Source organism: Thunnus thynnus, chromosome 10, assembly GCF_963924715.1.
Source record: "Thunnus thynnus chromosome 10, fThuThy2.1, whole genome shotgun sequence".
In the NCBI taxonomy this organism is placed as follows: domain Eukaryota; kingdom Metazoa; phylum Chordata; class Actinopteri; order Scombriformes; family Scombridae; genus Thunnus; species Thunnus thynnus.
Genome location: NC_089526.1, coordinates 15183523 through 15196023, shown reverse-complemented (window position 1 = coordinate 15196023; position 12501 = coordinate 15183523). Strand labels below are relative to the sequence as shown.

Here is a 12501-nt window from a genome sequence, read left to right as displayed (position 1 = left end):
GCATATTATATGACTAATTAAAAAAGAGAAAAATTTCCTTTTTACACCACAATCAACAAAAACGAACAAACAGATATGTCAAAGTAAAACGAAATCAAACAAACTGCCGGCTCACAAAAAAAGTAGGATGAATTGCTGTAATGTGGGACACTTTGTAATGTGGGACGCCTCAGCTCCAGTGGGTGAAGGATGATTTGAGAAGTCATGTTATTTTGATCACATGGCTTTTATTAACCCGTTGTTTTATTGACTTTCATTTGTTTGAAAAAGACCCAAACCCACTGAGGCTTAGTGTTCCTGATTAGGGCAATTCACCCAACACACATGCACATCAATCTGTACGATGACTGAAATGTCCACAAACGGACTGAGGGTCAGAAATAGAGTCCATGGAGTCAAGACCAAGTGAGGTCAAGGAAGGCCCAAGATGAAAGCCGGGTGAATCAAAGCACAATAAAGTACAGTACAATACAGTCTGATACATTTAGTTCTAGGTTGACACTTCTCCCTCCTAATATGTTCAATAAAGGGTCCCCTGAGCTGGAGAAACTTACAGAGTATACTGAATTTCTTCCAGGTATGGAAAAGAAACCATGTCAATTAGCCATTTTTTAGAGCAAGGAAGGCAATTTTCTAAGTATCTATCTAAATTTTTAACAGTTAGATCTTTGAATTTTATTGTCAAATTGACTGCATTTTGATAGCAGAATCCACTTATTACAATTCATACTCATTCTATATTGTTAAAGTTTTTACCAAATATGTTGTATATAAATTGTATGAGTTTTGCCACTCGCCAAATGTCGTGTATGGAAGCTGAATTTTGTTTTTTGTTTTGTGTTTTTTTTTTTCATTTCTTTTTGACTAAAATCCACTGTTCTTTGTCAGTGTGATTTGATTTTAAAACTTTGAAAACCCAAATTTGATATAACTAAATATAAACACATTCAAAGTATTTTATACAAATTTTGTTCCCTAATATTCAGATAGTTTGCATGATATGTAACATTAAATATATGCAGAGTTCTTTAAAATGTACCTTTATATATGAGATTCAATTTTTAAATGTCATATAATTATTATAAATAAGAATCAATAATAAAATCTATAGATATGGCAGTTCTAATGCATATACTTCCATTAGTAGTAATATTATCTCACATATCTGTTGTATGAATCACATCTGTCTTTTTCTTTTCCTGTCTGTGACCAGGAGAAGCTCAAAAAAACCACATTTGGTCCTTTGAGTGACCAAGATCGGATATTCACCAACTTATACGGCCGGCATGACTGGAGGTGAAAACATATATAGCACAAGTTTAACCCGTCTCTAATAACCTGAATCTTTGTAGAAATACTTCTCCTCTCTCTCTCTCTCTTCAAGACTCAAAGGAGCAGTCAAACGAGGTGACTGGTATAAGACTAAGGAGATTATACTGAAGGGACAAGACTGGATCCTGAATGAGGTGAAAATCTCAGGGCTCCGGGGCAGAGGGGGCGCAGGCTTCCCCACCGGCATGAAGTGGAGCTTCATGAACAAACCCAGTGATGGCAGGTAGGAAAAGAAACTGTCAAGGTCTGATTTGTCAAGAGACATTTAAGCTACGTCCGCATCAGTAATGACTCTCTGTTGACGTGTCTCTGCACTGTGTGTCTCCTTCTCTCCTGTGTCTTAGGCCTAAGTACCTGGTGGTGAATGCTGATGAAGGGGAGCCGGGGACGTGTAAAGACAGGGAGATAATGCGTCATGACCCCCATAAGCTGATAGAGGGCTGTCTGGTGGCTGGAAGAGCCATGGGCGCCCGTGCTGCATACATCTACATCAGAGGAGAGTTTTACAATGAGTCATCAAATCTGCAGGTACACAAATGTACAGATTAGTAGCTTGCCTGTCTGTAGATAGAGTGTGTTTTATGGGACAGTGTGTGAGTTGTTTTTCTTCTCTTCAAACAGGTGGCCATTAATGAGGCCTACAAAGCAGGGCTGATAGGGAAGAACGCCTGTGGCTCAGGATACGACTTTGATGTGTTTGTGATGCGAGGAGCTGGAGCTTATATCTGCGGAGAAGAGACGGCCCTTATCGAGTCTCTTGAGGGCAAACAAGGGAAACCGCGACTCAAGCCGCCATTCCCTGCAGACATAGGTGAGGTAGAAGCTCCACAATCTCCTGCATCCGGTTTCCTACAGGGATTAATTATGGTTTAAGAAATTGAAAAACTAGAGTTGTATTGTAATTACAGTCTTTTAGCTTGTTATATTCACTGCTTTGCATCCCTCTCCTTTTAAGGGGTGTTTGGATGCCCGACGACTGTTTCCAATGTGGAAACTGTTGCTGTGGCGCCTGCGATCTGTCGCCGAGGCGGAGCTTGGTTCGCCGGCTTTGGGAGGGAGAGGAACTCTGGAACCAAGCTGTTTAACATCTCCGGTCATGTGAACACACCGTGCACAGTGGAGGAAGAGATGTCAATCCCTCTGAGAGAGCTAATAGAGAGGCACGCAGGTGTGTGTGTGTGTTTACAGTCCACCTCTGTGTTGATGTTGGTTTACTTTGCGAGATGTTGACATGACTTCCTCTCCCCTCTCGTGTGATTGGTGCAGGAGGAGTGAGGGGCGGCTGGGACAATCTATTAGGAGTGATCCCAGGGGGGTCCTCTACTCCCATCATCCCGCGGCACGTGTGTGATGATGTTATGATGGATTTCGATGACCTGGTCCGTGCAGAGACTGCTTTGGGCACTGCTGCCATCATAGTCATGGATAAATCGGTAAACAATTCCCTTCACAATGGTAATCACAAAATACACCTCACCTTCAGTCTTCACAGACACTCAGTGAAATGTATTTTTCCTCCAGACTGATGTGATCCGAGCCATTGCTCGTTTGGTTGAGTTTTACAAACATGAGAGCTGTGGCCAGTGCACCCCCTGCAGAGAGGGTAAGGAACTGCAGAATATATTTCACAGAGTAAAACATGAAGTCACATTGTGTTCAATAACACATCGCCTCACCCTTCGCTTCTTTGTGCAACTGCAGAAGTAATACTGTATTTGTACTTTTCTGTTTCCCTTCTCTCTTTCACTCCCTTAGGAGTGGACTGGATGGATAATATGATGTGGAGATTTGTTCGAGGAGAAGCAGCAGTTTCAGAGATTGACATGATCTGGGAGCTGAGCAAGCAGATAGAGGGACACACTATTTGTGCCCTCGGGGACGGAGCTGCCTGGCCTGTGCAGGTGACTTACTGACCCGTACCATCACATAAAGCTGTAACATCAAACACTGAATGAAACAAAAAGTTCAAACAAGTACTAATTTACATTTCAACAAGTACTGTTGTTCTTCCACAGGGGCTGATCCGCCACTTCCGGCCAGTCATGGAGGGCCGCATCTCTCAGTATAACCAGAAAAACCCTCCAAGAGAGCCGGAGCTTGAGATGATCTGACACCAAACAGAATCCATTTCAGGATTTGTTGCGTCACAGCAGTGTTATTATAGCTCATCATGCTATACACTATTTTTAATATAGTTTTTAAATGTGAAAATATTTCTGTTGTTAAGAATGCACAGTTCAAGTTGTATTGCATAAACTTAAGTTTCTTCCAGTTTTATTATTGCAAAACCTACAGTCAGCAGATATAGTGAGATCAAGTTAATCTACTGTTTATTCTGGAGGACAGAACTGTCAACAGCTAAGTGGCAGTCTTGGTCCTTTTGCAGAGACTTTAATAAGGAAAAGACATAATGCAATGAATTTGAAACTCACACAGTGCAATAAATTAAGTTTATTTATTTCATAAAAGCAAGAAATAAATTTAATAGGTTTACTACATATTAGTCCAATATGATCTGTACAAAAAGACCAGAATAGCAAAGGATGATTTGTTTGACTTGGACAGGGAAAGGAAAAGGGGATGAGAAGGTAGGAAATTTTGGAAATGAAAATTGATTGGTGATGTACAACATCATTGCCATGTGATATTGTTTTTACAAAGACACTATATTCAAACACTTCTCCTGGTGCGAGTTTTTCATTTCATTCCAAATAAAACAGGAGGCAGATTATCGTTCATCTGACCATCTATACATCCACAGAGTTGTTTGAAGTATCAGTCTTTTTAATGTTCATCTTCAAACTATAAATGTGTGCACAGAAAAACAAACAAACAGGAGTTTTCCAAAGCATTAGTAAGTCCATTTGGACCCAAGTACTAAAATAATGCTGAGAACAACACAGTGCTGTTAGGATCCATGTGATGAGTACTACAAAAAGACAGGCTCAGTTTGGGTGAACGTCCTGTAAGACTGGGCACAAAGCACTAAGGGAGTTTAGATTTTTCCTGTTTTAGGGTGCCATCCAGAAAGGCATAGACTTCTGCTGTGGCTGTGTTTTAGCACGAGGGGGTGGTGGAGGTGGACAGCGATACCCTTGTGTCCAGCCTGAGGAGGTGGATGTGGGGGGAACTGCCCCAGGGTTACCTGGCCCTGAGGCTTTGGAGGTTGAGTGGTCTTCCTCTTCATCCGAGGAGTCGCCGGTGTATGCCACCAAACCTGTTTTCATTCTTTTCGCTGTAGACTCTGAAACAGGAAGAGGGGGAAGCAAACCAAAAAAAAAAAAAGAACGGATAGGTAGCACATTTGGAAACGTGGGAGAGAAAGACGGGGAGAGAAAAAACACACAAAAAAAACAACAGCAGCAACATGTTTTAAATAAGACAGTGCAAGTTAATTATATCCAAACACATTTTGGGAGAAACAAATAGTTAATAGATTTAAATTATGGTTTATGTCAGCAGAGTAGAGGAGGGGCAGCCATTCGAAAGCAGCCATTGGTTGGTGGGGAGCGACAGCATTAGGGCCGTCCAATCGAGCGGCAGGACAGCGTCACAGGACGAGTCGTGCCCCACCCCCAATCAGTATCCGGCATCACCCCAGAGATACATGGAAGAGAAGAAAAACACAGAGAAAAAGAGAAAACACAAAAACAGGAGAGATTCTCGTTAGTGAGGAAAGCAAACAAACAGGACAGTCCAGACTGATGATGTCATCAGAACGGGAAGGTAAGGTGGTTAGACGACTTGTCAAAGGACTGAACAAACGTCGGGTCATATCTCCACCTCACTATCTGGAGATTTCTAGTCACAGCAGCAGAATCCTGGAAGAATCATAAAAAGCATCAGGGCCGGTGTGAGGCTGAGTGTGTGCGGTGCTGCTTTTATCCAATCTGCCAGATTAAAAAAATCCTAAAAAAATATAAGATTTTGGGACAACTACTTGCCTTAAAACATACACAGTGGCTTCATCAAAAGTCTTGAGTAAAACGACTAAAATTTAGAAACAGTCCAGTGGCCCAAGAGAGGATTTACATCTTACTCTTTGCAGCGCTACATTAAGGCTCTGAATAGATCCAGGCTAAGCTTACAGGGGCACAGTCCACAGTCAGGAACTGTGGATTTGGATTTGGGCAGGGATTTGTCAATCCATAGGATAATGCCCTTACCCACGGGGCCTTGCGGTGCCCTTCTCTCCTCCATCTTGGGTCTCACTCCATTCACAGGCAACAGGGGTGGAGGCATTAGCTGCCGACTGGAGAAACAGAAAGAGAAATGGTTTGAGTTTTTACATGCATATAGACCCTTGAACAGTATTGTTTATCTGATTAATAAGACAAAAACTAAACAAACAACTCTCTATACCTGTCCCTCTCACTCGCCGGGCCAGAGGAACTCGGTGGTGGGGGTCCTGTAGTCTCGGGGCTGCCCACAGGGAAGCCTGCACCTAAATTAGTCATATGAATGGGTCCATGCTATGAGCAGAAAAACACACAGGCGCGATTAGCAGACATCCTCTACTAAACCCTGTCCTGACACTTTTATATGACTAATTACTAACTAAAAAAAAAAAAAAAATATATATATATATATATATATATATGTCACTCTAAGTTATAGCTTACCACAAATCTGTGACTATGTCCACAATTTTTCGCAGCCACCATGTAAGATACTTTAAGCTTATCGTAAAAAAAATACCTTTTTCTGAAACTCCATATTACCACTAGAAGCACATAAGTTAACAACAGGAAACAACAGTCCATGCTGTCTCAACAAATGTACATAAAACATTTTAAGAAAGGAAGGATATAATGGTTTTAGTATATCAATCAGCAAGTGAAGCAGAGGAGAAGCTAAAGACAGAAACTACTTATGATTGGACTGACTTGACAAACTGCACTGATGAAAAATCGTAGATACAAGGCACAAAAAACACAAAACACACACGATACACGTAAGGTGGAGAAAAGAAAAAAAACAAACATGCAAAAGCAGTAGAAAATGACAAAGGGTTGTACAAAGAAAGCTGGAGAAGTTGTTGATCACCTGGTATCCAAGTAGGCCGCTGTCCCTCTCGTCTGGTACCTCCTCTGTGAAGCGTCTTTTCTGTGGTGGGTTGCCCGGGGCAGCAGGTGGTGGAGCTTTGGGCGGCACTGCAGCTGATGGAGGAAAGGGCACAGGAGGAAGAGTCTGCAGAGAGAAGAGAAAAACGTAAGAATCAACTGCTTTGCATGTCTGCATGACATATATATATATATATATATATATATATATATATATATATATATATATATGCATGTGTCAGGTTTCATAATTTGGGAAATTTGTGCTATATGGGATACATTTTTTAACAGTTGCCAATGTACTGATTTCATCCCCAAAACAATAAAAAAAGAATATTAATGAATATAAGGAACCCATATGGCCTACCTTTGTAATGTTTCACTTTTTAAAGCATTATTCAAATACTTTTTATACATCTAATTTTCTTATTAAATAAATCATTTATTATACAAAATGGAAGATTTCACTCCTACCTGTGGCACAGGAGCAGGAGCAGGGACAGGTGCAGGGGCTGGAGTGGGGGTGGGGGCCGGAGCAGGGGCCAGGGGGAGCGGGTACTGAGGGAGAACCCCTGTGGGTGCTGCAGGAGGTATGGGAGGGGGGACAGTGTAAGGTGGAGGTACAGGCTGAGGCTGAGGTGGGGGTACAGGCATGGGGTAGCTTGGCTGGTATCCAGCAGGGGGGTAGTAAGGAGGCTGCGGCGGCATCCCATTCACCACTGGAGGTTGCGCAAAGCCTGGAGGAGGAAGAGGAGGGAGACACGTCACGTCAGGCTCACTCAGTGATTTCTAGAAACAGGTATATTTGACATGAAATATTATAATTGTTAGCTGAGGCAAAGTAGTAGTATGTTATAACAATCAAGTGAGAAATTGAAACCACATAAAGTCAACCAGTTGTAGTGGACCTTGTTGTGTTGGCATCATGGTGCTCATTTGATTGAGGAAGCGAGAATACTCTGCATGTACCTAGAGAAAGAGAACCACGTAAAACAAGATGTCATAGTGGTTCAAGGAACCAAAAACAAAACCAAAAACAGAGAACTGTGTAATATTGTGTGTACAATAACTCTGTGTGTCATATTAAGATAAGAGCTGAAACAAAACTGTAACATACGTCAGTATTATGGAAAAAATGTTGTATAAACATAAGTATACTTACTTACGTTCTAATACAAATGATTTTATGCCTCAACACCCCCCATTAGAAGCACAAACTCCTTTGGAGCTGCAACCTTTTTCTTCACCCAAACTTGTGTAAAATTGTGGTATAGAATATACGGAATACTTGCACAACTATCCACAGTTTTGTAACTGATATGTGCTAATATGCAGGGCTGCAACTAACGATTATTTTCATCATTGATTAATCTGTCGATTATTTTCTCAATAAATCAATTAGTTGTTTCAATGTCCATAAAATATCAGAAAATGGTGAAAAATGTCGATCACTGTTTCTCAGAGTCTTGTTTTGTCCCGACCAACAATCCACATCCCAAAGATATTAAGTTTACAGTCATAGAGGACAAAAGAAACCAAACAATAGTCACATTTGAGAATCTGTATTCAGAGAATTTGGACTTTTTGCTTCTTAAAAAATTACTCAAAACAATTAATCGATTATCAAAATAGTTGACAACTCATTAATTAATTCACTAGTAATTGTTGCAGCTCTACTAATGTGTTATCTCAATGGCACATCTGTAAAATCAATTATCCAATTCATACCACAAGGAGGTGTATGTTTTGTTCTTTTTGGTTTGGACATGACTTTGGAGTTGGACGCAATAACAGTAATTTTTGTTTTGGACTGGTGAATGTGGACATGTCAGTAGTGGCCATTAGGGATATTAATGATTAAAAATTGATCAATAAATGACAAAAAACATTAACTTACAATTGTCAAGTTGGCATGCTTATGCGACAGTAGTTACATCTGTGCTGCTGTTTTCAGCAACTGGACTTGTGCCAAATTCTTGTAAGGTTGGAATAATGGTGCCGCGCACTGTGAGCAACAGTGATAAAGTGTGCATTTTGAAGCATATAGGCTTGTGACACTTAACTGATTAGTCATCCCCTATCGCTTTTAAGTAAATTGTATCTCCAGTGGCCACTAGTTTATTACGTCTCCAGGTACTTTAGGAATGTCAATTGTAGTTGGAATGGAAAAGTACAGACCTGGACAAAGTATTATGGTAAATCATTTCACAGTAACAGGAAATTACTCACTGTCTGAAGAAGGTTCTCACACAATGTTTTTGCTGCTGCAAGTCCTTCTGGTTTAGGATGACTGGAAAGGAAAAAGACTAAATTTAGTTCTATTGAGTCCACATGGCTGCAAATAACTGTAGACTAACTGTGGCTGACTCTATTACTGCATTAACGGGAGTAATCCCTACCTAGCAAAGGTTCTAAGTCTTTCTTAATTCATAGGGCAACACCCACCTGATGTAGATGTACATGGGTTCAAAGGCCTCTCGTCCAGAGGCGGGCTCCAAACAGCCCGATCCTTTTCCTCTGAGGAAGACTTTGGCCCCAGTCTCAGCCTGGATGTGCTGCAGGTACGAGCAGCCTGGGCCCTCGACCCGCTCTTTGACCACAAACCCCGGGATAGCGTGCTCCAGGCCCACAAAGAGTTTATCTTGAACATAGTGCATCTGAGACAGAAAGACAACATAAGGGCATAAGTACAACTATATCCAATCCTTAGGGGGGGGCATATTTTTACCAATTTACTACAAATCACATCTGTTTTACAGTAGCGGTGTAGTAGCGTTGATTTTTTGACTTATAGATGTGCTTTTCCTAACTTACAGAAACTTAAAACTAAGTTATCTATCACATCAAACTGTCTTTATTTTGTTCTAGTTACACTTGCTCGGTAATGCAATCAAAAGCAGATCTTCCAGGTTGTTTTGTTCTATAGCTTCAACATCAGAGCCATCACATTCAGCTCACAAACTGAAACTTATTCATTATCCTTTTAAAAAGGTATCCAACTTGTTTAGTATTTATCACTCAACTCTGACTTTCTGACAGTAAGTGCTTAAGACTGTTATCATGCAGAAGTAATACTTAGTTGTACAAAAATGGTATATTCACTGGTAAATGACTGGGACTTTTACGTTTTTCTGCTCTGTCAGCCATTTGTGCAGAAAAACAACCCTCAGTTTCCCTTAATCTAAAAATGTATTTGACTGGCTTAACAGTCTGACAGCCAGTCAGCGTTAAAATATCTGGTACCCTAAAAACATTAGTTATCTACACTGACTATACTCAGCTTTATTTACTGGCATCATCTTAGTTTGTGAGAAGTAAAATGACAAAAAGGGATCTGTCTTACCCCTGACTGAAAGTGTGGTTTGTGGTGGGTCATGGGGGGCAGCGAGGGTGGAGGTGGGTTGTGTTGCTGGTAAACTGTGACTGAAGCCCCACTGGGGGAGAAGGATGAAGATGTTGATGAGGCAGTTGCAGCTTTCACGACACCATTTGTGATGATCTCCTTGATTCTGTTGACTGCTCCTGGAGAACGAGGGAGTAAAATCATCAGTCTGTAATCATCATCTGTCATCATCTGTGAGAGAACATGAATTCATGAATAATTGAAGATAAGTGTGAGGAAGCACTGACTGTCAACAAGCTCTCGAGTCTGTCCTTGTACATGCAGATACAGAGGTCGATCCCTGTGTGAAAAGAGCAGAAAGACTGTGTTAACAAAATATTATTAAACAGCAGGTCCACTGGTTTTCATGATCAGCTATTGAAAATGAGAGGTGAGAGGAATCACCCTGGGAGCGCTTTGCCCTTCTCCTCTGCTGTCATGTAACGTCCTCTGGTTGAAACAGCAGCACCGCTCACTTTACTGATCTGCAGACAAACCAAGAGAGGTGCAGTACACATCAATAACTAATCCACAAGCTGATTCATGAACTTCATTCTGTAAGATCTGATTATCCATATTGCTGCTGACCTCATCCTGCGTTTGTCCGCGCGTGAGGAGATTCCGACAGGTGATCGGGACATCATTGATCTCAACCTCGGCTACCACCAGGTCATCTTTGGCCTTTGTTGGCACTGGAGGCTTCCCAACACTCACAGGCTGAGTGAGGAAAGAGAGTCAAGAGATAGTATATGTGTTTGTTTCAGATGGCACACTTTGAAGAATTTTTTCACGATATTTTTGAAGAAATTTTTGAGGAAAACTTGTGGACGAAGCAACTTCAATCATAGTATAATGTACTCAATACTTGCTCATATGAGAATGATGACAAGATGAGTACTTATCGACACCACAACATACAATTTGTTATTCCCAAAAGAAAGAGGTATGCCATGAACAGAGTGAGGAACATAAATTATAACTCTTTGACATAACGCTATGACACACAAGTGGAAATATGTTTTCCACGTACTGCTACAAAGCTATAGTCCCAGACTGTTATCTGAAATGTTTAACACCAACTGAAAATGACAGTTTGACACCCCATTATAATGTAAACCAAAGACAGTTTTCTACAACTAAACAGATGTTGTAACATGATTTGTGGAGCTCTGCCCCAAGGTAAAATCTAGCACTGTCATACTGTATAGTAAGGATGGGCAATGTTACAATACTCTGTCACAGTAAATGTAATTTTCTTTAACAATATCAGCATAAATTGTGATATTTCATCACAATAGCACATAAATCCCGTTAAGGTGTGTTCTTTGATTAGTATTGCCCACAAAGCCCTAATACAACCAGATATACTGTAATACACAGATGGCTACCACGGTATAAATATAATATAAATGGTAGGGCTGCAATTAATGATTATATTCATTATTGTTTACGCTGACTTTGTTAAGTGTATGCAATGTCATAAAATAGAAAAAATATGCCCATCACAACTTCCCAGCGCATGAGATGATGTCTTCAACAGTCCAAAACCCAAATATATTCAGTTCAAAATGATATATTACGAAGAAAAACAGCAAATCCTCACATTTGAGAGGCTGAAGCGCGAGAATGTTTGCCACTTTTTCTTCTATTTCGCTCAAAAAATGACAGCAACAATAAATCGCTTATAAGATTGTTGCTGATTATCTTTCTGTTGATCAACTTTAAAATTACTTGACCACTCATTTCAGCTCTGATAAACGGTACAGACAAATCTCTGAGGGTTAACAAGTTGACATTGTGTCACAGTGCTTATCATCACATTTCCCACCTCTAATAACATAGTATGATTATCCTGCTTTACAGCTGTCTAGGTTTTAAAAGATTAATTCATAAGAGACAACAGCCTGTAACATTGCTCTGTAATGCTGCTCATTACCTTCTCGGGGGGTCCCGGGGTGCCTATCTGTGAGGGTTTGAGCTTGCCCTTGGCCACTAGCATGGCATTTATCTTGGCAGCCACAGCAGCTGCAGCATCTAGAGCCCCGGTGGGTGCAGCTTCAGCCTCCCCCATCCCACCGGAGCACGGGCCCGGCTGGTCCCATTTGCTGCGGCGGCTGGACGACAAAAAAAAAACACATGACAACAATGACGTGATTTAGTCTGCTGAATTAGGAAAAGGAAGGGGGTGAATTAACATTTAATTTTGTTGCTTTTACTAAGTTAGCCCTAAAAAAACACCCGGCGTTAGCCAGATAATGTAACGTTGACATCCATTTACACTGTTGTTGATGTTGGATATTATTGACAAGTCCTACTTCTTAGCTCCTCCAAATATTCTGGCATACTGTGATAATTCATATGTATACAAATACAGGTGCATTGTAAACCAATATGGATTCTTTGTGATAAGCAAACAGTATTTTATAACTTATATAACATGTAACTACGAGCTAACTAGCAAGAGCCGACTGGCAGCGGCAGCTAGGTTAGCCAGCTAACTGGAAGCATCTACAAACACCACGGAAATATAAAAATAAACCTTCCGTTTTGAAACACTTACCCGCCGTTTTGGCTTCCACAATATGACATCAATATCCTGTCAAACTGGCGTTTCACTCAATGCGAAAACAAACGTGAGAAACCTCCACTAGTGTTTAGCACCCAGCTTATTGAGTAGGTTGTACTGTTAGCCACAGCTCTGTAGCTTACCACTTCCGCTTCTTC

At 40.8% G+C, this 12501-nt stretch overlaps 2 protein-coding genes across 4 annotated transcripts in view; one reads left to right on the top strand and one right to left on the bottom strand.

Moving 5' to 3' along the window:
* LOC137191351 (NADH dehydrogenase [ubiquinone] flavoprotein 1, mitochondrial-like) overlaps positions 1-4009 on the top strand; it is a 4481-nt gene extending 472 nt beyond the window's left edge. Inside the window, exons 2-10 of the mRNA XM_067601371.1 lie at positions 1214-1296; positions 1385-1555; positions 1677-1860; positions 1954-2143; positions 2288-2500; positions 2599-2765; positions 2854-2935; positions 3088-3233; positions 3348-4009. Coding sequence (XP_067457472.1) covers positions 1214-1296; positions 1385-1555; positions 1677-1860; positions 1954-2143; positions 2288-2500; positions 2599-2765; positions 2854-2935; positions 3088-3233; positions 3348-3443 — 1332 coding nt within the window. The 3' untranslated portion in view covers positions 3444-4009. The remainder of the gene's footprint in view (positions 1-1213; positions 1297-1384; positions 1556-1676; positions 1861-1953; positions 2144-2287; positions 2501-2598; positions 2766-2853; positions 2936-3087; positions 3234-3347) is intronic.
* khdc4 (KH domain containing 4, pre-mRNA splicing factor) lies at positions 3764-12501 on the bottom strand. 3 transcript variants are annotated; one of them, XM_067601366.1, is made up of 14 exons: positions 12338-12500; positions 11714-11891; positions 10366-10494; positions 10183-10262; positions 10026-10078; positions 9739-9917; positions 8841-9052; positions 8625-8685; positions 7304-7364; positions 6870-7132; positions 6379-6522; positions 5695-5804; positions 5499-5584; positions 3764-4576 (listed from the first exon to the last, which is right to left on the bottom strand). In XM_067601366.1, the coding sequence occupies exons 1-14, from the start codon at positions 12364-12366 to the stop codon at positions 4344-4346; spliced, it is 1818 nt and encodes a 605-aa protein (XP_067457467.1). In that variant the 5' UTR covers positions 12367-12500; the 3' UTR covers positions 3764-4343. The 3 variants fall into 3 exon arrangements, 2 of the variants coding, with proteins under 2 accessions (XP_067457467.1, XP_067457468.1); XR_010930390.1 differs by having other exon boundaries at positions 4513-4576; positions 5695-5776; positions 12338-12501; XM_067601367.1 differs by lacking the exon at positions 3764-4576 and having other exon boundaries at positions 5442-5584; positions 5695-5776; positions 12338-12501.

Excerpts from the sequence above, each read along its gene's own strand:
- khdc4 (XM_067601366.1), bottom strand. The coding sequence starts at position 12,366 with ATGTCATATTGTGGAAGCCAAAACGGCGG. Across the intron at positions 10,079-10,182 it reads AAGGGCAAAGCGCTCCCAGG|GGATCGACCTCTGTATCTGC; the intron begins GTGATTCCTCTC and ends CTTTTCACACAG. Across the intron at positions 5,805-6,378 it reads GCGGCCTACTTGGATACCAG|CATGGACCCATTCATATGAC; the intron begins GTGATCAACAAC and ends TTCTGCTCATAG.